This window comes from Cupressus sempervirens, chromosome 9, assembly GCF_028749045.1.
Source record: "Cupressus sempervirens isolate cs-2001-9-10 chromosome 9, ASM2874904v1, whole genome shotgun sequence".
In the NCBI taxonomy this organism is placed as follows: domain Eukaryota; kingdom Viridiplantae; phylum Streptophyta; class Pinopsida; order Cupressales; family Cupressaceae; genus Cupressus; species Cupressus sempervirens.
In genome coordinates this window covers 584757737-584782776 of record NC_143126.1, presented here as the reverse complement: position 1 = coordinate 584782776, position 25040 = coordinate 584757737, and the positions used below count along the sequence as shown (strand labels likewise).

General features: G+C 36.4%; 1 protein-coding gene across 1 annotated transcript in view; it reads left to right on the top strand.

Annotated features, from left to right (window-relative positions):
• LOC149540031 (DExH-box ATP-dependent RNA helicase DExH1-like) overlaps positions 1-25040 on the top strand; it is a 130124-nt gene that overhangs the window by 24022 nt on the left and 81062 nt on the right. Inside the window, 5 exon segments of the mRNA XM_089801217.1 lie at positions 9233-9378; positions 9712-9817; positions 9905-10126; positions 10232-10327; positions 15386-15661. Coding sequence (XP_089657343.1) covers positions 9233-9378; positions 9712-9817; positions 9905-10126; positions 10232-10327; positions 15386-15661 — 846 coding nt within the window.

Below are 25040 nucleotides of genomic sequence, written 5' to 3'. Positions count from 1 at the left end.
TTCAACAATTCAGATTTTAGAAAACAAACTCAATATGCGCTTTGTTTTATTTTCTTACACCAAAAACATAAGAGAAATTTTCGATTACAAAGACAAAATCTGTACACACTTTCCAAAAATTGTCTTATCATCAAGAATCTAACATAAGTGTTCCCATATTCCAAAGTCCAAAAAAGCCCCCTTTACAAAGCAAAAGGTACCTTATATAGACCTAAGTTTAAGAATGACTCCTTTGTGGTTAATAACTACCTCTCAATTTCGTGATTTTGGTGAGGTTAATTAACGTTACAAACATTAACCTATACAAGGATACCATCTAAAAACATGACTCAAACCAAAAGTCATCAAAAATATGATGAAATACACATCTAATCACTAAGGCTTCTAGCTGCTGAAATCCATCTATCAAGATGTGATAGATTTATTCTTGAAAGCCTTGTAGGCATCAAGTATTGCCACCATCGAATCATAATTGGAAATGAATACATTTTCCATTTTGATATTGACTGTGAATACTTATGGTGGATCTCTTCCAACTCTCGTTGATCAGCATCCGACACTCGATTCTCTATCTTTGAATTAATCTTGACACTACAGGGATCTAGAAGAAACTGACAATCAACATGTTGAAGGCCGCTCATTGCTGCTCCACCTAAAAAAATTGCGACCATTTCATCCGAGACTTTCACTTTTGTTTGTTCTCATGCAGCTATCAACTTTTCGAATTCGGTGACCCCTCTACTGATGTTTATTACGTTCTAGTTGATACTCTTACTCCACATGTCCACCTGATTATCATTTGGATCAGCAATAACCTTTTCGAGAATTAGAGTGTTCACATCTACCTTTGACATCTCCCGCAATTCATTAGCTACTCCTTGCTAGGTGAATTTTCGTTCCTTGCTGATTTCAAGCTCTTTAGACATCTCCTGCACTTGTACAATGATCGTTCTGCATATTTCCTTCGCTCCATTTATGAACTTCGAAACATCTTCTATCATCCTATTTATACATGCTTCTATCATCATACTGTGATACTTTTGTTTGTTTACAATTTCCACCACAGTATGATCAAGAATACCTTTAGGATCTGTTAAAGCTAGTGAAGTAATTATTGCTTGAGCATCAGAAGAATTGCTAACTAAGTTGATGTATGACACTAACATTTGCACCTGCTCTTTGAGCTGCTCGTTTGATCTCTTTTCTTTCTTTGCCCTTTGTAATATTTGCCTTGCAATCAACTCAAAATTTTGAAAATCTCCTTCTGCAGTTAATGAACCGAGATCAACTTTGCTCATAGTGAAATTCGACTTCGAGGCTTCTTCCACATTCTTCTTTGCTATATGCCTCACTATTTCTACAAATAAATTACCTTGAGTTTTATCAATGGCCAACCTAGACATCACCTTGGTTCTCTTCATTTTAGGTGGTTTTTTGGAGAAAACTGGAAATCACATCAAATGGAGGTGGGACCACTTGGACTACCTTCTTTTAAAGACTCGCTTGCAACCATGAAGGTGTAGGAGTTTTAGATGATACCTTTGTATTATCTGCTTAATTCTTAGCAATCACCATTAAATCTTTTGTGTTATATAATTGGTTATCTATCTGTGTGATATCACGAGAGGAGAAAAGTTCTGAGGAGAAGCTACTATTGGGGGCGGAGAAGCAATTGTAATGGTCTATTCTATGTATCTAGGAGATTTCTGAATATTCTTAGTAGATTTAATTTCCTCCCAATTCACCTTGCCAACTTTATCTCTTGGTTACGACTTCTTTTTCCTAATCGCGAACTCAACCTTGCATGCTTTGGGTAAACCATTTGGCTGGTTTGGATCTTCGTCATCACCATTGTTACTTGAATACTATTGCTGCATTTTCTTACTTGAGGTCACTTTGGGTGCCATACGAGATGATTCTCCTTTATAATTGTTCGTTGTAGTAGGATTACTTCTTTAACCTTGAGGTCTAGTAACTGTATTCTCTACCCTTATCTTGCTTACCCATTCTTCTGTTCTCTTGATGACATATGTCGTCCTTTCTTTTAGATTTTTCAATTCCTGAACAAACCAATCAATTGGTGGGGAGTACTAACAACTCAATCTTCTCGTGATAGAAAGGATCAATCAGCAAATGTTCATCATTTTCTATGCTTGTTACATTAATATCTACTTTGAAATCTATTACCTGCCTCACGGCAAGCCTCATGCAGTCTTGTTTCTTGACTTTGAAATCACTCTCACAATCTTCCCAAAAGTCTTCTAGAGCCGGAAAGTAACCAAGGCTAGGGGTTAGCTTTAACTCGTTGACTGCATAGTCTTTATTGTCATGAGGAAACCGCATAGTGTAAGGATATAAATTGATCTTGGCGATGGATCTCTCTATGTTCCTCACATTTGCTAGAGTGTCACACCTGCAATATTCGATGCCAATAGGAAAAGATATCTCATTTGCCCTCCTGTTCTTGCAAAGCTTATTAATTTGACTGATTTACCTGCACATCTCGATCAACACTAGTTTATCATCAACGAACCTTGGTAGCATAATGGGGGTATCCATTGTAAGCCGCCAACCAGATATAAGTAAACTTCGGGACTCTATGAACTAACTTCCATATTTTTGAATTGCTGCCGCTGCTTCTAGTGAAATTTCGAGTCCTATGTTCCTTTGAAGTTCCCTTGCTATCAATGTCGTGAATGCATCATTCACTCTCTTGAAATGGTGTAGGCTACTTTCATACTACGGCTGAGGGAGGTGATAGTAAATGATAACCACATCATCATATATACCCTGTCTGTTGAGCCCAAGCCAGTTTTTCGTACTCGCGATAGCATAGAAGAGGTAAGAAGTCATATAGAAGTAATCATTAGCTAGGAGTACTATGAGTTGTTTATGCAGGGTATCACTGATAAGCTCAGCCCAATCAATGTGTTGCTTTACATCGCAGATCATGTTGATAAACAAAAACATCCAGCCTTCGAACTCATGTAGTCTCTGAATACTATTATTCTACCCAGAAGGATTACCATATTTGCCACATCTTCCTTTAACGATGATTTGTGGATGGACTCGGCTAACTAAGATTTACCTTTCCTTGGTTGTGAGAACCATGACCTGACAATAGTGTTTAAGTGTTGAGTTTGATTTGCAACATAATACTCCCTTGCCATCCTTATGTCTATGTTGGCATAATGTTCTCTAATAGGTAACTGAAAAGCTATGGCAATAGAAACATGATCCAAACGAATGATCACCCTATTATTTGATGTGATGACTACTCTGGTATTTGGGTGGTAAGTTTTCATATGTAAAGTTTTTGCAAATTCTGCTACTAAATCAAACTGATATAAAACCTTTATAGTGCTGGAGATGGTCTTGATCAATTATGGATGGAATATTAGTCCTTGCTGAGATAATAGTTCTGCAATATAATATATTTTGCTACTAATTTGAATGAGGCAGAGAATGCTAAAGGAACAAATTTCTTTGTACATGTGCCTCCTTTATCCACATTCCTATCTCATACATATAAGGCACGTGAGAGACATGTCCTAAGAAAGGAATGATTCTATCTAGGTCGACCCTACACAAACCAAAGAGTATGTTGCCTTGATCAATGTCTCATGAATAAACAATTTAGTTAGTGAATGTACTAACAATAAATGTCATTTAGAACATTAACAAATGTTCCAAGAAGGATGTCGATTAGGTAAATACTATAAGATATTTAATAGGTTTAATCCTTTAGTAAGGATATCAATGCTTTTTTAGTTCCGTACGATCAACAGTGCAGAGCATTATATGTTATTAGAGTTATTTAGGATTAACATCATACACTCCAACTCTAGATTGGGACATTATGCCGAGATGGGATGACCTCTGACTTGAGCTATTCTGCTTTCCAAAACCTTTGTAGCCAAGGGGGTCTTGTCGCCACTTTCAAGAGATGACCCAAAATCTTGCAGGGTGACGCTTCCTAGGATGTTATCACCAGTATCGGGAAGAGTGCTCTTTAAAATATGAGCATAATCGGGCCTCTGATATTTATACTTCATTATTTACCAACTGATCCTTTCTTTGATTACTTTAAATGCCTTCAACTTTTGCACTTCCTGTGACCAATTCATGAGTTGAATCAGCATTTCACCATCACTTTACTAGTCGAGATGCCTTTCAAAGGAACATTTCTACTTTGAATATAGTTGGTGAGCTGCATCTTTTTTCATAATTCTCTTTAGAACATTTTGTCAAACGGTTCACATGCATGGTCACCCTTGTTATATTAATGCTTTGGAATGAGCTTCACCAGTTTTCTAATTCTGCCACCTTAAAATGGTTATGGCATGTTTGGTTGCTGGAATATAATTTGAGAATTGGCATTCAAAATCTTTGATTTGGGATTCTGGAACTTGGAATTGAGATTACGGTTTCAAGAATTGAATTTGGGACCATTTGGTTCAAACTCAAAAAAAATTGATATTCTGAATTTGGTATTTTAGAACTGTTTGGTTCAAACCTAAGAAGATACAATCAGATTTAGAAATAGTGAGTATAAATTTCAAATTTGTAGCAGTGCTAAATGTAAATCAATTACTTTTCCTTTTGTGAGTTGATTACATGTGTGAATAGAAGAGTTTGTTAACGTGATTGGAATATAGACATAGGAGACTTGCTATTATGGTTGTAAATCTACTCTGAGAGTGGTTGTTACTGTGAATGATACTTTCCTTGTAATGATGAAGAATCGATGGTGTCTGCATAAATTATTGTTTTGCAGGTAGCCAAAACTTTTTGGGAAACTCTGAATGAAGCTAACATTGCCAAACATATTTTAAATTTAATATCGGCTCTACTAATGTTGCAAATGAAATATTATTTCTGTTGTCTTGAAGAATGTGATGAATGGTGATGTTTCCTTCCATCAAAATACTAAATGTGCATGCAGATTAGCCAGACCATGGTCCAATCTAATGCCATAGTTTTGTAGAATTAAACAATCTCTATAACAAGTGCAACAGAGAGGAGCACATACGCCACCATGCGTTGCAAATACATAATTTCCTCTGCCACTCTCTACGATCTTAACTCGCTGTAAATCAAAAAACCAATTTTTCATTCTGAGAATACATATGTGGACCAATTATTCTGAGAAAACTAGTTATTCTCTCTATCTCCAGCTACTACAAGCTATGCTTGTCTCAGCTTGAACAAGCAGACCGAGCAAGCCATTCTCCAGCATCAGATCAAATAAGTCACACGGATCTCAAATCTTATTTATTTCAATTCATATGTAATCCTCATTTTTGGCAAACTGGAATTAAAATGAGAATTGGAGAAATTCCACCTATTTAGATGGAATACAAAATCCTGGAGTTGAGGGTAAATAGGGATACCAAATTCTATTTTTTTCCAAGTCCAATTCCGATTTTGTGCACCCAAACAATGGATTAGAATTTTTTAGGAATTCCAAATACCGATTCCTGCTCAAATCCATGAACCAAACGGGCCCTTAAGGAGATGTGCATACACTATTGCCAATAATCTTTCCTTTGTGTACATCGCTTTGACATATGGAGATATAGAGGGAGCTGAACGGATTGTAAAAATTAGTTGAGGGTCATCTGAATAACTTCATCTCACTCCAATCATCAAAGTTTTATCATTACCAACCAAAGAAGTTGGCCAAAAATTCCATATCTGTTGCCCTATGTTGATTGTACACTGAATTTCTATAGTGTCTTTCCTCATGTCTATACCCAACTTTGAATGCTCCTATCCCATGCACAAATGGAGTAGATGAAGGCGAATCTTGAGGATGCTTAGGTTCACACTATCATTGTATTGAGACAAGGTGCTTGGAATACATTCATGTCATATCTGTCTGATCTTTTCCCTTTTTGATCAAAATTGAAGTCTTAGAGAAGACTTGTGATAGCATGTGCAACACCTTCATTAGAGTCCTCAAATGCATCTAAACTATCCACTGTTACTATTGGAACATTCTTTGGCTGTGGCTAAAGACATGGCTTAGATCTTTGGTGCCATGTTTTCTACTACTGAAGTTAGCATTTCACTGAAAACTACCACACTGCAGATGAGAGTTGGAGCATTCCAACAAATAGTTCACATTTGACGTTTTTGTTATAATAATGGCATCCAAAACTTTCTTCACTTTTGTGGAATTCACTGCAGATAAAGGATATGGATTTCTCACTGACCCCTGCTTTGGTTTCTTCCTCTAGTCAATGCTATGCAAGTGTGAACCAACGGGTGGGCGTGGGTCATTGTAGGTGCGCTTCTTTCTTTGAAATTTCCTACTAAAATCTTTGCATTTCACCACCTGCGGATTGGCATTATGTAAGACAAACAATGCATGATGTGTCCCTTATTGCCTTAGCAAAGATGCTCCTTCATACGTGGATTGTCCAAACCATTGGAGGTCAATCTGATAACACCACTTAGTGCAACACGAGTTGAAAGTGAAGTATCCTGTCAGAGGGTTCACGTGCTTGTATTTACTTCTACAAACAATATGCCAAGTAATTGCTATCCAATAAGACATCATTTCATCAAATAGATTGCATGCTTCGTTATTCCTCCTGCTTTGTGGAAATATTGTGTCAAATTATTTGCGTGTCTTGTCCTTGCGCTATGTCACTGTTCAAGATAACTCTCATGCATTTGGAATGACAAACTTACTGTTGGCGTGGATTACCAACTTCCTAATGACATGTAACGCCGTAGATTGGAAGCAAGATTGAAGTCATTACTTATATTCCTCAAGATACCAAATCTCCTGCACCAAATGTTTCAAAGCTATCCAATATGGGCGGGCATTAAAAGAGACAAGGTGTTTGTACTGGAACTTCCTCTGACTACATGGAGTAATGACTCACAATCTCCTTCAATCATGTTACATGTCGTAGTCTGAGTGTATGCTTCCATATTCTTTTAATCTACAATGGCTGACTAGTTCGTGTTCTTTGTTTGTGATTCTGCACTCACATATTTGCTAATTAGAAGTTTGCACCTGCATTATTATTTGGCAAAAACCTTCCTGCCATGAAACTTTTAGTCATTGAGGGACACACATGCCATTGGTTGGAGTTACAAGCTTAAGGCCACACTGATTTGAAATGATCTAGCTTTCGTTTTTTAACCTTTATCAATTTGGTCAAAGAGATTAATAACTGAACCCAAAACATGTGTTTTGGACTCCAATCTTAACCTTTTTGATTTTGTAGGTTAAGTTTAATGGTATGGAACGCGTGTTTGAGAAGTTTATCTTAACTCATTTTCTTGGTTGAGAGGTTAAGATTTTAGTTCAAAATGCATGTTTTGTACTCCGAACCTTAACCTCTTAAAGGTTAAGTTTAATGATATGGATGAAAAACACGTATTTTAACACCTTTTATTAATTTGCAATAACTTGAGACTCGGGCACCGGAATTAAAAAATTGAAAGTGCTGGGCAAAGCTGGGGACGAGCTGGTAGCATTAAGATTGTGAAATAATTCAAAAGGTCATCGATTAGAGGATCTTTTAAACTTCGAAAGCAACATAGTTGGATTAAAAGCCAAGTTGACAAAATGACAAAAATGATGAAAATGAAAACAGGGCAACAATGTGAAGTTTTTGATTGGAGGCCACTGGAGATGCCTAGGCATCCTTGGTGATGTGGTGGAGGTGGCTGCACAGTGGGAGAATGTTCCCCAAGTCTAAACATGTTGGGAATGTTTCCATCCGAGAAATGTGGGGATTTGTTTTTTGGGAGAGACATGTCTTCATGGAAGAGTGCCAATTACATATCAGTTATCATTGTAATAAGTTAGACAATACCATGCAATGTAACATATATAGAAATATCTTGCATCTCACAAACAGTCAAATAGTTTATCTTTTTCAAGTTTTCTGTCAATAAATGAGTACAGTTAGAAAGTGGAAATTTTCAATTTTTATCCTATTTTTGCATGAGCTTTCAGATGGATGGAGCAAGGTAATATAACTCCTAATGATCATTATCACTAGTCATAATCAAAAGTGTCATCTCTATAATATATACTAATCGCAGAATTTATCATACTGGATTGCTGAAGACTTGTCTAGATCTTCAATCCTTCATGGAGCATCCATAATCTTGTGCTAGCCCAAAAGCATTCTGCTTGAAAGAAACTTAATTTTTTAAGAAAAGATTGAAATATTTTTTGTCAATGCACTTTATAGTTCATCATCTCCACTATCTTTTGGACGAGCGGTATGAGCTGCCTTTTACCTGACTATTTCATAGAAACCTTTTATCACGTGCTTGTAGAAGCTTTCATGCTAATTCCCTTTCAGTTTACCCTGGAATAAACCTGCAACTTCAAAGGCTGAATTGTAAGTTCGGAAGGTGTCGAAAGGATGGCTTGTAAGGTACAAAGGCTTTGACAGGTTGATTTGTAACCTACAATGGTCTTCAGAATCCTTTTGGATCAATTCAAAGGATGCCAGTTGTGCCACTATTTAAACTTATATCATATATTCTTTCAACTAAATATTCGCCACTGGCTAATTTTATACGAGCAATTTTAAGCTGACAGAAATCTGGATGCTAGGAGAATGAAATCTTCAATAGGATTTGACATAATCTCCAAAGCATCCCTTAACCCTTTAAATTGCCATGGAGATTGTTATATGCTAATGATTTCTTAGATTCCCTGACTGCAAAGTTCTCAGTTTTACCTAATCTTTTACCACCAAATATTGGAAGGGGATCAAATTGTCTGCTAGAAGAGTGACATGTCCAAATTGGCTTGCTGCAAGCTAAATAGTTAACAAGCATCAGTTTGCCCCTTAAATTACCGTGAAAAATTCTGACACCATCTTCCTATCAAGAGTATGAATGCCTTGACTAATTATGTGTTATTTTTTAAGGAGTTCTAGATTTCTTGAATCTAAACAGCAACTTGGATTACCAGCTTAATAAAATTTACCATAACACAGCTTTTACCAATTCTCTTACCACCATTTTTTCAGCTAAAAAACAACTCCTGTCATTGTAATCTTTGGGGATCTCCAACCCCCACTGATTAGTTGACAAAGTGGAGAAATTTCACCCTATTATTACCTTTTCTTTATTTCTTTGGGTTTTTTTGTAGGAAGAAAAGTTACATTCAGTTTACTCAATTAGATTGTTATTAGATGAATATAATTTGCTTTAAAACAAGTCTTCTAACGTACTGTATTATGTATAGGTGGAAAAACTAAATGAGAATGAGTGGTGGCAAAAATTAGAGGAGTTCAAATTTCAAGATGAGCAGGAAATTGTAATCAAGCGTAATTATGGAAGAGAAGGTGCTAGTATCCTTAATGACATGGCCCAGGAAAAGGGGCTTTTCTTGTGAGTGGGAAATGTCATGATCCTTTCATATTTTATACTGTGATTCAATATGAGAAATTAATAGTTTGGTAGGAGAAATTTTTACCTTACTAGGTGCTATATGATTACATGGGGACAGTTTCTTTTTCCATAACATTTTGAATGTTCATTTTGAGATAATTTTAGATGGTAGAGACAGAATAACTGTTGTTTTGGCTAGATGTTATCATGATCTTGGTGCCTATGCACTGCCTGCTGGTTTAAAAAATGAGATTTGTTGAGAAATGCTTAATTTGTACATCTTTTAATTATCTTCTGACCTTCATGTATTTGGTATGCACATGTGAATCAAAGTCATGCATACAATCGTGGGACAAACCAAGTTCTTGTTGTGAGCAAGATTCCATTGCCAAATTATCGGGCAGATCTTGATGAGAGGCATGGATCTGCACAGCGTGAGGTATATTTTTATCTATATGAGCAGTGTTATTTTGTTTTCTGAATATACACCTACAGGTTGTCACTATATGGTTGATGACATGAACAGATCCGACTGTCAACGGTTACAGAGGGTAGAGTGGGAAATTTGCTGGAAGTTGCCAAGGGTAGCTCTATCTCAGAGAGAATAGTTGAGGCATCAAGTCAAAATAAATTGAAGCTGGGAGATACTCCGGACTCCCAGGAATACAATTCAGCTATGAAGTGTGATGCTGAAATGAAGAAAATAAGCCTTGATTTACACCGTCGGCAACATGCTTATGCCCATAAGGTCTTTTTACTAGCATAAATTTCATTAATTTGTAATTGATTATGCTCATCCACCTTAAACGCTTTATAGTGGTTTCTGCCTGACCTACAGGTTGTTCTATTGTAGGATAGCTCATCTTCTAAGGCTTTGAAGTCATTTAGAGAAAAACTTCCTGCCTATGAGAAAAAAGATGATTTTCTTCAAGCTGTGGCAAATAATCAGGTTATAAAATTTTCTTCAATTTTATTTTTGAAAAGATTTCGACAGCTGTTTAAAACTTTAGCACTTGTAGTTGTATCTTATAAAAGGATTGGGTGATACCACTGTCATTGAACATTGGCCCTAAGAATAACTGAAATTTTAGCTGTTCTAAATAATTGGGGATTAATTATTTCTCAATACTGTTTTTAAAAAGAAATTTGTCAGATTTTATAACGTTAGTGCTTGTAACATATACGGCACTCCATTTTTGGTAAACTTGTACAAATGGATTTGGCTGCTTCTTGCTTCTGTTGCTATGGACTTTGGTTTGTTGCTGGAATGCAGAACCATTGATGTGGATCACTTATGGTTTAATCTAAGTTGCCGGTTCGTGGTTCGGTTCCGGGTTCGGGTTCGAGAACTGGTTCGCTGGTTCGACGAAATTTTGGAAAGGGGTTTGGGTTCGTTTGGGTTCGTTAGTACAAAAACATGTAAAAATTTTATATATATATATATATATATACATTTTTATGAAGCATGAGTTAAAATTAGAATGTAGCATAGTACCATAAACACATTTAAAACTTTAAAACAGCATAAACAATAACATATCAATGTATCATGGTGAGCATACCATCATATAGTAACATAATTCAATCAACTTCAACATCAAAGATGAAAGATTCAAAACATTTAAAATATCAAGTTCAAGTGTCATTGTTTCACGTTCAATGTTTAACAGTAACTAATAGAATGAAAATCTATTAAAATTCTGAATTTCTAGTTCTAAGTTCTTCATTCTTCATCTTCATCTTCTTCATATTCATCTTCTTTTTCTTCATCTTCTTCTTCATCTCCTCCTTCTTCGCCTACGCTATTACTTGCACCAAGGCCAATGGGATCAGCAGCAGAATCAACAATGGTATTGGCATCAAAGTTATCAAAATCATCAATTGTAAGCGCAGCAATGGAAGCATCCAAGTCCGCAATCTCTGCATCTACATCCCACTTCTTTGTCTCCCCTTATTTGTATTCTTGACTCTTGTGTGAAAGAAGGCGCAAGTTGTTATGCACAAATACCAGGTTCTCGGCTTTTTTTGATTGCAACCTATTGCGCTTCACCGAGTGGATGAACTAGCAACCTATAAAGACAACATAGGGTAGGCAATTAAAAAGGAATTAATTCAATCTTATTAAAAAATTCTTTTGAAGATAAAGTGAGCTAATTTAAAAAAAAAAAAAAAACTTACTTGTGATATAACTTTGATTGCAAGGGGCTGCAATGTTCGGAATTTTTGGCCATGGAGGTACCACCAACCATGAGCATGCTTCTTGAACCGATGACGAAGAGCATCATTACTTAGACCTGTAGCATTGACAAATGCTATGAACTCATCCATGATTACATCTCTTATATCATCATCAGGAAATATTCTTCTAAATGCTGCCTGGTACCCGTCAGACACTTCCATATCTCTGTATGGTGGCAACCTTCCTGGTAGATCACAATATTGTGAGCTATAGTATTTGGGGGTCAAGGCATAGGCAAGCAAATGTAATGGAGTGGTCATTTTGTTCCATCTTTCATCAATAATTTTTTGCACTTGTTTGAAAAAGGTCTCTTGCGGATCTTGTTCCTGCTCATTTATAACTTGCCTAATCTTCTCAATCATTGAGTCTATGCCATCATAGATCTCTCCAAGGCAAGGCCTATCCATGTCAGTGTACCTAAGCATGCTCATAATGGGCTCGGTGATCTTAAGGAGATATTCCACACGTTCCCACCATGAGTCAGCCAATAGCCTATCCTTTATTTTGTTTGCCCTTTCAGTGTTCTTTTGCTTCTATACACCCCAATTTTGCTGATTACCATACCTTGAAGTGCATCTTTCACTTGCACAAGTTGTCTTAAGACGATTATATGTGATGCAAAACGGGTCTCAGCAACCTGTGACATAAATTAGAGCAAAAAACAACTATTAGATACATATTTTAGAAAACTAAGAAAAGTATACACATTGGCAATTGCACAAATAAAATATGAAAAATAAAAAATTGTCAAATATTAAAAATTAAATTACTAATTTGAGTTCAAGTTCATTTACCTTCAATAGCTCCAATTTTGAGTAGTTCCTGAAAAGAGATTGAGTCATGTGGTGGTTTGTGATAAACATTTGTATGTCCTTAGCCTCTTCATACACTGTTTTGATCCACTCAATTTGGTTCCCAATCTTTTGTAGCATAAGATTGAGTGAATGGACTGCACAAGGTGTCCAAAAGATATGTGGATATCGTGATTCAACCAACAAACCTGCTGCTCTACAATTCTTTGCGTTGTCTGTTATGACTTGGACAACGTTTCTTGCACCCACTTGTTCAATGGCCTCAATTAAGATATCAGCAATAAATGGCCCATCTTTTACTTTGCCCCAACAATCCACCTCTTTCAGAAACATTGCCCCTTTAGGGGACACCGCAAGGACATTGATCAAGGGACGGTTCCTAGAATCCTTCCAGCCATCTGAAACAATTGTCACCCCTGTCTCAACCCATGAGTCCCTTATGGGCTTCAATTGATTTTCAACCCGTTGGACCTCATCATCCAACAAGGTGGTGCACACTTTCTCATAACCGGGGCCACAATACCCTTTTGGAGCTTCATTGGCACTCCTCAACATGTCCTTCCAAAACGGAGAGCGAACAACATTAAAAGACAATCCATTTGCATAGAGGCATCTTCCCACCTTAATGTCAGCAATATCCCGAGCCTTGTTTTGAAAAGAAGTTTCTATTGGCCCCTTTCTTTTGTGTACAATGGGGACAGATTCAGTGTCAGTGTCCATTGTAGTATTGAAGAAGGGATGGTCTTGTACAATAACATCTAAGGGGGGCTGCATTCCCTTAGCTTTTTTACTTTTATTGCTACTACTACCGAGTTCTATTGCCCTGTGTCCTTCTCTCTCTTTTGCTGCCTCATGCTCTTCAATATATTTTAACACGGTGTGATTTGGTATAGGGACACCATTTTTGCCAGGGCATTTCTTGACTCCTCTTCTAGTATAACCACATAGATGGCCTACCACATGATAATAAGAACTATTTCTTTCTACATCACATCCTCGACATCTCCAACGGAATGCACCACCTCCTGGAATGGGTTTTATAATGTCTACATACTTCCATAGAGGAGAATCAGAGTTGGTTTCCATTCTTTGTTCGGTGTTGCCTATTGATGAAGAGGTAGATGACATTACTTTCGAACCTTTCCCTATGGCAATAAATTACTAATTAGATATATGTTCATAATCTATATGCAAGAAAATGACGAATTTTGAAATAATGGAAAAGATTCAAGAACTTAGAACATATGAAGATTGAAAGAGAAATGAAAAAAAAATGGAAAAACTAGAACAAAACAATAGTAAATGGAATAAGATCTTACCTCTTGGTCCTTTTCCAGCCATTGCAAGTTTGCAAATGTGTATAAATGATGCACAAACACTTCAAGAACACCAACAAGTCAATCTTCAAACTCCTCCTTGCACAACCGGATGCTTGCTCAAAAACTTATGTGCTCTCCTTCAAGGCAAAACAACCTATTTGGAAACAACAAATGACTATGAGAGAGCAAAAAACCAATTCATAACACCTTTTTAGGGTATGTGGACCCCAAAAATTATTAAAAAATGCAAATAAATAACTTTAATTTCGCATCCGTGGGCGGGTTCTTGGCTGGGTTCGAACTTGGTTCGATTTTCCCAGACTGGTCCGCCCGGGTTCGAACCATGGTTCAAACCCGGATTCGAAAATCGAACCCTGGGCGAACCGTGGTCGAACCGGACCCGAATCTCGAACCGGTTCGAACCAGTTCGAGGTCTGGAGGGGGGGGAGGGGTACCCGTGTAACTTAGGGTTTAATGATATTAGTTCTTGTTTATATTTCAAATGATTACCCAGTACCAGAATCCTTTGTTCTTTAGTCCACTGACATCATTGACATTCTCATCGGAGGAGATGCTTTGGTGCTGATTCATAATATACAAGTGCACTAGAAAAGGGAACTATTCACTGTCACTAGCTAAACAAAATGATGAACAAGAGGTTCAAAGGCTTCTAAGCTGCATATATGAATACTGATGATGCGTTTGAGAAGTTTGGATTGGTATGGCCTTTGCAGATGAGGTTTTTAAATTTTTTAACTTCACTAACACTGGAAAGATTCTTAAAATAAGATCACTGGACTATACTGTCAAGCTAATTTTCTGCAGGACAAATAAATAGTAATACATGTTGTCACTCAAAAAGTGAAACAAAAATACATGGTTGTAAAAGAATGCATAGTTGTTAATAAAGATTTAAAAGAACCATTTGTAGGAATTCTGCCTCTACTTTTTATTTGTCTTCTGTTTATCCTTTTATGTGTGCATTATTGTTTTAGTTCACAATTGTACTTTCCCTGCACTATTTGATTTTGGTCCTGAATGCTCCTTTTGTCTTGTGATTAGAAGCATACTATTTATTGACTATCTCTTGTGATTAGCCATCCAAATAGGCTCTGAAGGAAAAAAAGATTACAGTAATAGTTTTAATCGCCAAACTTGAGGACTCCAGATATAATTTTAATTTCTAGCACAACCATTAGCCTTTAAACATTTCCATAAACTTTAGCCATTAGAGTAAGCATTTTCACAGTAATTGGAGTCGACCTTTTAAATTGGTTTTCGAGGTAAAAAAGATTACAATGAAAACAGACCAGTGCAGAGACCTTGTATTTCTTAACATTGTTTTTTGACAGGAAATTTTCTTATTTTTGATAGTTTAAAATTTTCAAACTGAATATGGGGATTATGCATGCCCTTTAAGTTGTACATATATAACATTGAATTTATTCATATATCCTCTACCTTTCTGTTTGTCTGTTGTGGCTTTAGGCAGATTGGTTTTGCAGTTTTAAACATTGTTTACGAATAGAAATCTATTTCTTCTCTTTAGCATTGATAGTTTAAAGGTCAACAAAGAAAGAAAGTAATATTGAGGTTTTTGTGTATTCTTTACCTCTATGTTATTCTGTGCTTTGCAGGTAATTGTGGTTTCAGGTGAGACTGGCTGTGGCAAGACCACACAGCTACCTCAGTTTATACTTGAAGATCAGATAGAATCACTTCATGGCGCTGAGTGTAATATAATTTGCACTCAACCTCGCCGAATATCTGCCATGTCTGTGGCTGCTCGTGTGGCTTCTGAAAGAGGTGAAAATGTGGGAGAGACCGTTGGATATCAAATTCGGCTAGAGAGTAGGCAATCCATGGCAACACGACTGCTATTCTGCACCACTGGGATTTTACTTAGGCGTTTGGTAACTGGCTTACCCATGTTCCTATGTTTGGCATTGTTGGTATTTCTATAGTTTAGTGTTTTGTAATGAAAATTATATTAAGCTTCTATCATCGAATGTTTAATTTTTTTATGCTGTTAAAACTTGAGATGGTTGTATCCACAAGAGTTATTGGTCATCACTTATTGTTTAGAAATTATACATTGATTCTAGGTGTGTATTTTGTTTCTAACCTGAGGAAGATAAAAGTGAGCATTTTCTGTCGAGTGGAGAGGTGGTTTAACTATGTTAGTTAATAGTTTTGGTCGCATATCTAGTACATATCAATCTACTTTATGTTCTGGACAACCTTTTAAATATGTTCTGGTATGTTTTTATTTCTCGACTTCTGAATATTTACACATTTAGAATCTTTAGTTGCTACTATTGTAAGACCTCACTAGGGATTATATGTAATGCTGAATAATTGGAGTACCATATTTACAGTTGCTGGTTGGTCGTAAAACTTATTTGGATCGTCAACAAGGTATAGTTCCTTAATGGTGTTAGGTGGCCTTTATGATTCTGCTTGTGTGAGTCCTCAAAGCATTTGAGAAGTGTTTTCTTGAGTACAAATATAGTAAAAATCTCATTATCATGTGAATATTACAACTAACCGATAACTATTATGAATTTAAGGTGAGGAAAATCATGATCACAAATTAGTAAATTACACAACAAGGCAATAACATTTCACAATTTCCTCTCCCTCATTCTAGTAAAAACGTAGGGAGAGGTCAATGGACCCTTGTTCTACTGGTGAAGTTGAAAAGTTTTCAATGAGCCCACTAGGGATCAAGTCTTGTTGAATGCATGGCTCCAACATCATAAGGGATGAGGCCAGGATAGTGCCCTAGACAATTTTGGTAGTGTGGATACCCCTCAGTCCTTGACTCTAAGCCGTAGAAGTTTTCAAGCACAAGTGGGCCTGTATTGGGTTCCTAAAATGTTTCCGTGGTGGCCTTCACTGGTTGGTAGCTTGTAGGCTTTGTGCCTCCGCTGGGCTGCCTTCCACGTCTGGACCCTCCATCAAAAAAACAAACTTAGGGGGAGTGTTTAGTTATCTGTAAAGTCCCCTACAGGGACCTTAATCTGCCCTAAAATTCTTTTTTGAGGGTTTGAATAATGTTTGGAAATGGGGAGTGTTACTTTAGTATCCTGATGTCAGTCATATGGGATTCCTTTGAAGTTCTATCCAACAAACTCATCCTCATTATGGAGCACCAGTTTGGAAATTTTGTAAGGGCACCTTGAGCCATTCCACCTAGCCCAACAAACTCATCCTCATTATGGAGCACCAGTTCAGAGATTATGTAAGGGCACCTTGGGCCATTCCACCTAGCCGAGGGGCATGGAATGATAACCTTCATCCGGCATCCCAGCCCCACTTGGCGTGTCTCTACCAGTGGCATCCTAGCCCTTGTATCCTTTGTACAATATCCCCCTCCAAAATGAGGTGATCCAATGTATAAGAATCCTTAATAGATTCTTCATGTGTCACATGATACAGAGGCAGAGATATCGCAAAGGTAACAACAAATAATATGCATATTGGTAGCAAGGTGGAATATTCCATCTTCTATTGGATGCAAGTCCAATCACTATTATACAACTGACTACACAACATACATCATGCCATTGAATTGCATAAGCATAGAAGTTGCAGTTTTGTATTTGTGTTTTCTGAATCTGTATCCCTATCAGATTCATTGCAAAGTAATCCATCTGTTTCGCTTTCCTCCATGGCCTTCTCTATTTATATTTCTTTGTTTCCTTCAAGAGAGGTGATCCTTGTGAGAAGAGACACCTTTTCTTAATTGTTTACTAACTAGTTGCTCTAAGTCTTGATTGCGCATCTTCACTTTAACTAATTTATTTTGCTGTTAATTTAATCTAATTTCTGTCATTATTATTTGATAGCTGACTTGTGATTAGGATTGGTGACTTGTATGTAAGATCGCCGACTTGTACTTGAGTCTACGGGGCACTGCATATTTTATGAACCATATCAATTTCCGGAAATGATTAACTCCTTTGGTTCAGTACTTTAGAAAATTGTGAAGTCTTAATAAGACAAATTTCTGGTATATTTAATATCTTATTTATCTATTAAGGTGGGGGCATGAAGTTCGCCTTTTCTACAATTGCTTGTCCTCAAGGAATGCCAATAATATTCAATTCTTTAAACCAATCTTTAAATCTCTTTGTGATATATATAGTTTATGCTGCACCATTCAGATATCATCTCAAGGCTTATATTTCTGACTTCAATTCAATTGTGAGTTTCTCAAGTTTTAATCATTGATTGAAAATTTGTAAGGTTTGAAATAGTAAGGCTAGTTTTCTCCCATAATGTCACATATACCTCCTTGAATTGTAGTAAGTGTTTGCTTTCTGGACATTAAGATGAGAATTAGAAGTATGACACACATATATGTCCTCAAATACAATTCATGTCTTTTGGTATACTCTATTTATTCTCATATTCTAATCAACCAAGAATAAAACCAAACACTGAGCATACACAATGGAAACATGAAGCATACACATGAATGTATGAAGTCGCAAATCATACACAACGTATACACACTACACTTGTGTTGTTAGATCCATTAATCTATGTTTACCTTGTAGGATGATAGTGTTAAGGATGTTAGCTTCTTAGTGAATTGAAACATATTAATTATACATACATACATACATACATATCTTAAACTTATACCGATTGGTCATGAATTATCATTCTCATATAATATAAGGTATTCGTATCTGATGAGTTTGTATTTCGTCAGACCTTTGTTATCTCACACCGATTAGCATCTGGTGTTGTTACCATGACTCACACCGATTGAGTATCGGGTGTCCTTGCACTAGTCCATACACCAATTAAGGTATCGATATTATGTCATATGTTACTCATCGTTTAATATTGGTTATCTTGCAGTTAGTTGTGATATGGCGCAATTATGTATATGTTGAGGCATGATCACATACGGTCATGCCCCTATGTGATTATTTTTCGACATATATATACTTGCCCATTTCAAACTGCAGATCATATCAATTAAAGTGGCAATATCGATCTCAGATTTAAATCAAAATACAACTACTCATATTTCAAAGATATATTAGATTCATACATTCAAGAAATATTCTCATAGACATTAATAGTAATTATATTCAGATTCACACAAAAGGAAGAAATCAAGGATTCAAATAGAAACCCAAGCTTTCTCCAAGATCAAAGTAATCTCAAGCAGAAATTATATTTGTTTAGTCTCCTCCAATCAAGATCTAATAAACTTTACATGGTATTAGAGCCAATTTGGTAGAGAGACTTTCAAATTTAATCTTTAAACAAAATCAACAATATGTCAAATAATGTTAGAGTAGAGGACAGGCTTGAAGGAGCAGCAAATTTCTTCTCTTGGAAAATTTGGATTATTACAATTCTTGAAGAATTGGAACTAGAATCCTTCATTGAATTTGATATTTCGATTCTTGAAGATGAGGTAGAAAAGGCCACTTGGAAAAGACGAAATAACAATGCTAGAAAAATCATTGTTGATTCAGTAAAAGATCGAAAGGCATTTGAAGTATTCAAGACAATTAAGGTTACATTTGAAATCAGCAACTCAAGTAGATTGATTACATTAAAAAATCAACTGATGATTAGAAAAATTAATAAAGGAGAAATAATCTCTTCCTACTTTGGAAAATTTTCAAAATAAAAAATCATCTATCTTCTATCGAAAGCAAAGTAGAAGACCAAGAACTATCCATAATAGCACTTAGAGGATTACCCATATCTTGGGAAGCATTTATTCAAGTCGTCAGCACACCTTCAGTACCAACTTTTGATCAACTAAAAAATGATTGCATATCAGAAGAATCTAGACTAATATCTAGAGGGATCATTTCAAATCAAGAGGGAGAAAAGCAAGCTCTTTTCTTAGTCTCTAATAACAAAGGGAAAAAAAGGAAATTCAAAGGAAAGAAATACGACAAAAGGAAAGGGAATAGAAATTTCAAAAGAAATGATTTTTTCAAAGTTAAATGTTATAAGTGTGAGAAATTCGGATATACCTTCAGAAATTGTCTTGAAAGGTATAAAATCCTGGCTTCTTTAGCCGAAACAAAAAAGGATAGAAATCTGTTATTTTGCTTTGCCCTATCAAGTGAGATGAATTCAAATGAAAATGTATGGATAATAGATAGTGGTGCTTCCCGACATATAACATGATTCAGAAATAAGTTTGAAACCTTTGGAAATTATCTCACTGAAGGAGTCACCATTGGAGACAACTCAACCTATCCAGTAAAAGGAATTGGGACCTTTTTTATACAACTAAGGACTAGGGTTACACTAAAATTGAAAGATGTTCTTTTTGTACCAGGCATAAAAAGAAATCTAGTATCAATCTTTGGACTTGCTGATGAAGGGTTTCAAGTCACCTTCAATGAATAAAAAGTTTTGTATTGGCCTAAAAATACTACTCTAAAAAATGCTATAACCATAGGGACTAGAGATGGGACCCTATATAAACTGTGCAACATTCAAAAGCAGGCCCTCAGCCATGAAGTCACAAATTCTAATGAAGTATGGCATAGAAAGCTCATACATATTGGATTTAGTTCACTTCAAAATATAGAGAAAATCACCATTGGAACACCTAGCCTAAAATCAAAACATATAGGCACTTGTAAAGGATGTACTCCAAGAAAGAATATAAAAAGACCTTTGCCTCCTAGTGAACACAAAAGGAAGAAATCAAGGATTCGAATAGAAACCCAAGCTTTATCCAAGATCAAAGTATTCTCAAGCAGAAGTTATATTTGTTTAGTCTCCTCCAATCAAGATCTAATAAACTTTACAGGTAGGACCGTGTGTTAATACCATTTGTAATGTCACCTGCTAGGACTTTACTTCTTTTAGGGTTTGAGTAATGCCTGGGAATTGGAATTTTTACTTTAGTATCTTGATGCAGGTTATATGGGATTCCTTTGAAGTTCTATTTAACAAACTCGTCATTATGGAGCACCAGTCGGGAGATCATACAAGATGTCTTGAGCGATTCCATCTAGCCTTGGACCATGAATGGCAACTTTCATTTGGCCTCCTAGCCCCACTTGGGGTTTCTTGTAATGTCCCCTTTTTGAGATTGTCCTAATTTTTGCCCCATATTCACAAATTCCTTTAAAATAAGAATTGTAACACTGTTAGAGATATAACTTTATTACTTAAATTGATGATTCAAAGAAATATACAAAAATAAGCTAGGTTAGGCAATAATATAATCAAATTCAAGTTTGTGAAAGAAACATATAACACTTAGCTTCCATTATCTTAACCATAATGAGGAATGAAATGAGAAAGACATGATGAGGTGCCTTCATTGTCTCTGCACTAGGCCCAAGAGCAGAATGTTTATCGCTCGTGGCCCCATTCTTTATGGGGTTGGCATGCCGAACAAAACCTTTACACCATTCCCCTCCATTGCTCTATCTTACTCACCTCATATGGTTAAGGATCCTTTCCTTACTATCCCTATAGATCTCCCATATTGGTTGGTGGAAGGATTACAATAGGGTGCCCTTGACTCAACCCTAGGCCTAAGAGTAGAAACTTGGTCCCCGCTAGCCCTATGCTTCATGGGGTTGGCGTACCTAGTGAGGCCTCACTTTTCCTCCTTATTGCAATTGCTTTCCATCTATATTGACCATCCTTCACAAATAACTCCCTTTTATGTTGTAACCCATGCTCAATCTGCTACAGGCCTTATCTAGCGCCTTTGTATCATGTAGCCCATACCTATTCTAACGAAGTGCCTTTTTATGATGTAGCATAGTTCATTCTGGTAATGTTTGGCCTAGAAATAATGATAAAAGTAATAAAGAAAAATATAATAAAAATAGGCACACAGGAAACAAGAACTTATCCTGGAAAAACCCTTCAACTCGAGGGGACAAACCTAGCTACACTAGAAAAATATTTCTTTTATTAATAGAATTTCAAGTACAATGCTTTCCACTTGATGTGTTATATCTTCACACAAGGCAATCTTGCATATATATAGAATTGAAAGACCCTTCATATCACAACCAAAGGTCTCTTCAAGTTTTGCATACAAGTCTCTTCATATTTCCAAACGGATGATTCTTCATATGACACGTCTCTTCATATTCTCTAGCTGTTGACACAATAGCAAAATCAAAGATAAAGATCTCTATCGTAGCTACAACCTTCAACACTCCCTCTTAGCAAGAGAGAGATCATTAGTATGGTAGGCACACATAGTTGCAACCAAAGATGTCAATGATAAATTCTCATCACATAGATTCTCATTAAAACATGTTATCACAGTATAACATTATACACCATAGTAGCTTAAAATTAAAGTCATAGAGTCACACACATGACTTCCACTGTGCCTACTCGTAGAGGGTGGTTTATCATACTTACTCACAGAGGGTGGAACGAGGGCTTTCACCTTAGACTTCTCCCAGAGAAGAATGCATTTTCACTATGCCAACTCGCAAAGGGTGGTCCACCATACTTACTTGCAAAGGGTGGAATGACAACTTCACAAAAGGTGGTCCACCATACCTACTTGCAAAGGGTGGAACAACAACTTTCACCTTAGACTTCTCCTAGAGAAGAATGCATTACCACCACGCCCACTTACAAGAGGGGGATCCACCATACCTACTCGCAAAGGGTGGAACAAGGGATTTCACCTCAATCTTCACTCATAGAGAAGATCTCATTAGCAAGGGATTTCAGCTCGAACTTCTCTCGCAAAGAAGTCATTAAGAAGGGATTTCACCTTGAACTTATCCTTCACAGAGAAGAACTAATTAACAAGTGATTTTACCTCGAACTTGTCCTTCATAAAGAAGAGCTCATTAACAAGGGATTTCACCTTGAACTTCTCTTTCATAGAGAAGAGCTCATTAACAATGGATTTCACTTCAAACTTCTCTTTCATAGAGAAGAGCTCATTAACAAGGGATTTCACCTAAAACTTCTCCCGTAGAGAAGAGCTCAGTAACAAGGGATTTCACCTCAAACTTCTCCCGCAGAGAAGAATTCATAACTCATTAACAAGGTATTTCACCTCGAACTTCTCCTTCGTAGAGAAGAATTCATTAACAAGGAATTTCACCTCAAACTTCTTCACAGAGAAGAGCTCATTAACAAGAGATATCACCTCGAACTTCTCCTTCACAGGCAAGAAAAACATATTCAGCAATGTTTGAGAATTTCAATAGAGACTTTCTCTCAAAAGGGATGACTTTGATCACCACAATAAGATAGCTGATGCCAAGAGAGCTTTAGCAGTTACATTGCCACATAAGCTTGAAAAGAATTAGATGCAACCTCCCTTTGAATCTGAATGGTCGCCCTCTGAAAATCATTTCTTGTATATGATCTTTCTCTTTTAATGAAGATATACATCATCACTTAAGTCCAACACTGCAAGCAACATCGTCATACAATCTGCATTGCTTTGCATATTATCTTTTTAATACGTAAAGTAATTGGTAAAATAATTGTTGTATTAGCAAATGATCGAAGAGATCATTATAAAGAATTTACAAATGTACAAAATAGGAAGTTTCTAATAAGAAACTTAAGAGGATCATAAAGATGATCTTATCTACAAGTAATTAAATATAATACATAATTCACTATTAAAGTAATAATATAATAATTTCTAATACCCTCTCTTAATGGTCAATCTCACAGTTCAAATTTTTGTTCTCTGCCACTTATCAACGAAGCAAATATTTTTTTCTCGGCAAATATCAGAGATAAATTTTCAACTTCTCGGGAAAATATCAAGAATTTTAAAAATGACCTACATTTAATTTAAATGTATGAATTCACCTTACAATAGTTGGATCTCTCAAATTGATTGCAATGAGCTCTCTTTACAAATTGACTTGGATCAAGAATGTAGATGAATGGATGTAGAAGATGCAACAAAGGACCTTGAATGGATTGAGGGAGATCTTGAAGATAAACTCCTCCAATTGCTTGAATGCTTGAATCCTTCATCTTCAATGGAGGAATTTTCTTTAAGGATGCCTGGAGACTTGTATGCTTGAATGCTCGAGTGCTAGTGCGTATGAATGCTTGATAGTAGTATGAGATGAGATTAGATGCAAAATGGAGCAAATAGATGGGTTTTTAAAGGGCTTAAAATTAACTCTCTCAAAGGCCGACCTACTTCAAATTATGCACAATAGGTAAACCCGGACTTGGGATTTGAGAAGGGGACCCAAGACAAGGATAGGGCAGGGACACACTACATCCCTGCCAACTAGGGCCCAAAACCTTGGGACCTTCTTTGAGGTCCCAAAACACGTCCTGAATCCCAGAATATAGGTATAGCTTGTGAGATATGACTATTATAGTGCAAAAAATAGATTCCAAGTGATTCTATGAAGGAAAGAGAGGACCTAGGTGGTCAAATCCTACCTCAAACTTTACACCATGAAAATAAGAGCATTAAAGAGGATCAATTAGGTGTTATCCCAATTCTACCTAGGAGAAATGAGAAGAAAAGGTAAGAACAGAGGAGAGATGCAAGGAGATGATTAAATTGAAGCGCTTCCAATTTAAAACGGTACATTCCTTTATATTTTTACTCTAATTATTATTGTTAATTACTTAATCTTATTTCAAGAAGGGGACATGAGTGTTTGCCCTTTCCAAGATTGCTTGACCTCAAGCAATCATAAACTAGGATGGTCTCCTAGATGAACACGTAAGCTATGAACCAAACATGGAGCATATACATATTCAGTTCTCTCCCTAGCTAATATTATAGATAAACATTACATGGATTTTGCCCTAATGCAAGGTTTAACTTGGCCTTGGATGTTGGATGTAATCGTTGGGTTAGCTTACTTGGCCTTCATGGTCCTCAAGGCTTCTCAATGAGCATTATCAAATCTTGTATTACTTTTTTCGTGCTAATCAATGTTGGCACTCGTGACCTTACTATTTCTAGTATTGAGTGAATCTTGATGAATTCTAGCTTTCCTTAATGTTTTTTTAGGGTTCTTGTTCCCGCTTCTTGTTATTTTGTACTGGTTTGTTAATGCTTATGTTTATGGTTCATTTTTGGTTATTTGTGGACATTGTTATTAAAGACTACATCACAACTGTAGATGAGACGAGATGTCTTAGTGTCGATCAAGTGGTAGGCTTTGTGAATATTATTGTATCTAGGAATCACGAGTTTTTGACTCTTGGCATCTTACGTGATGTGTGATGCATCAGGGGTCCAAAGAAAAGCTAGGGAACCAAAAAATTTAAGGTGACTGATTCTGGGCTTGCGACATGATCAGG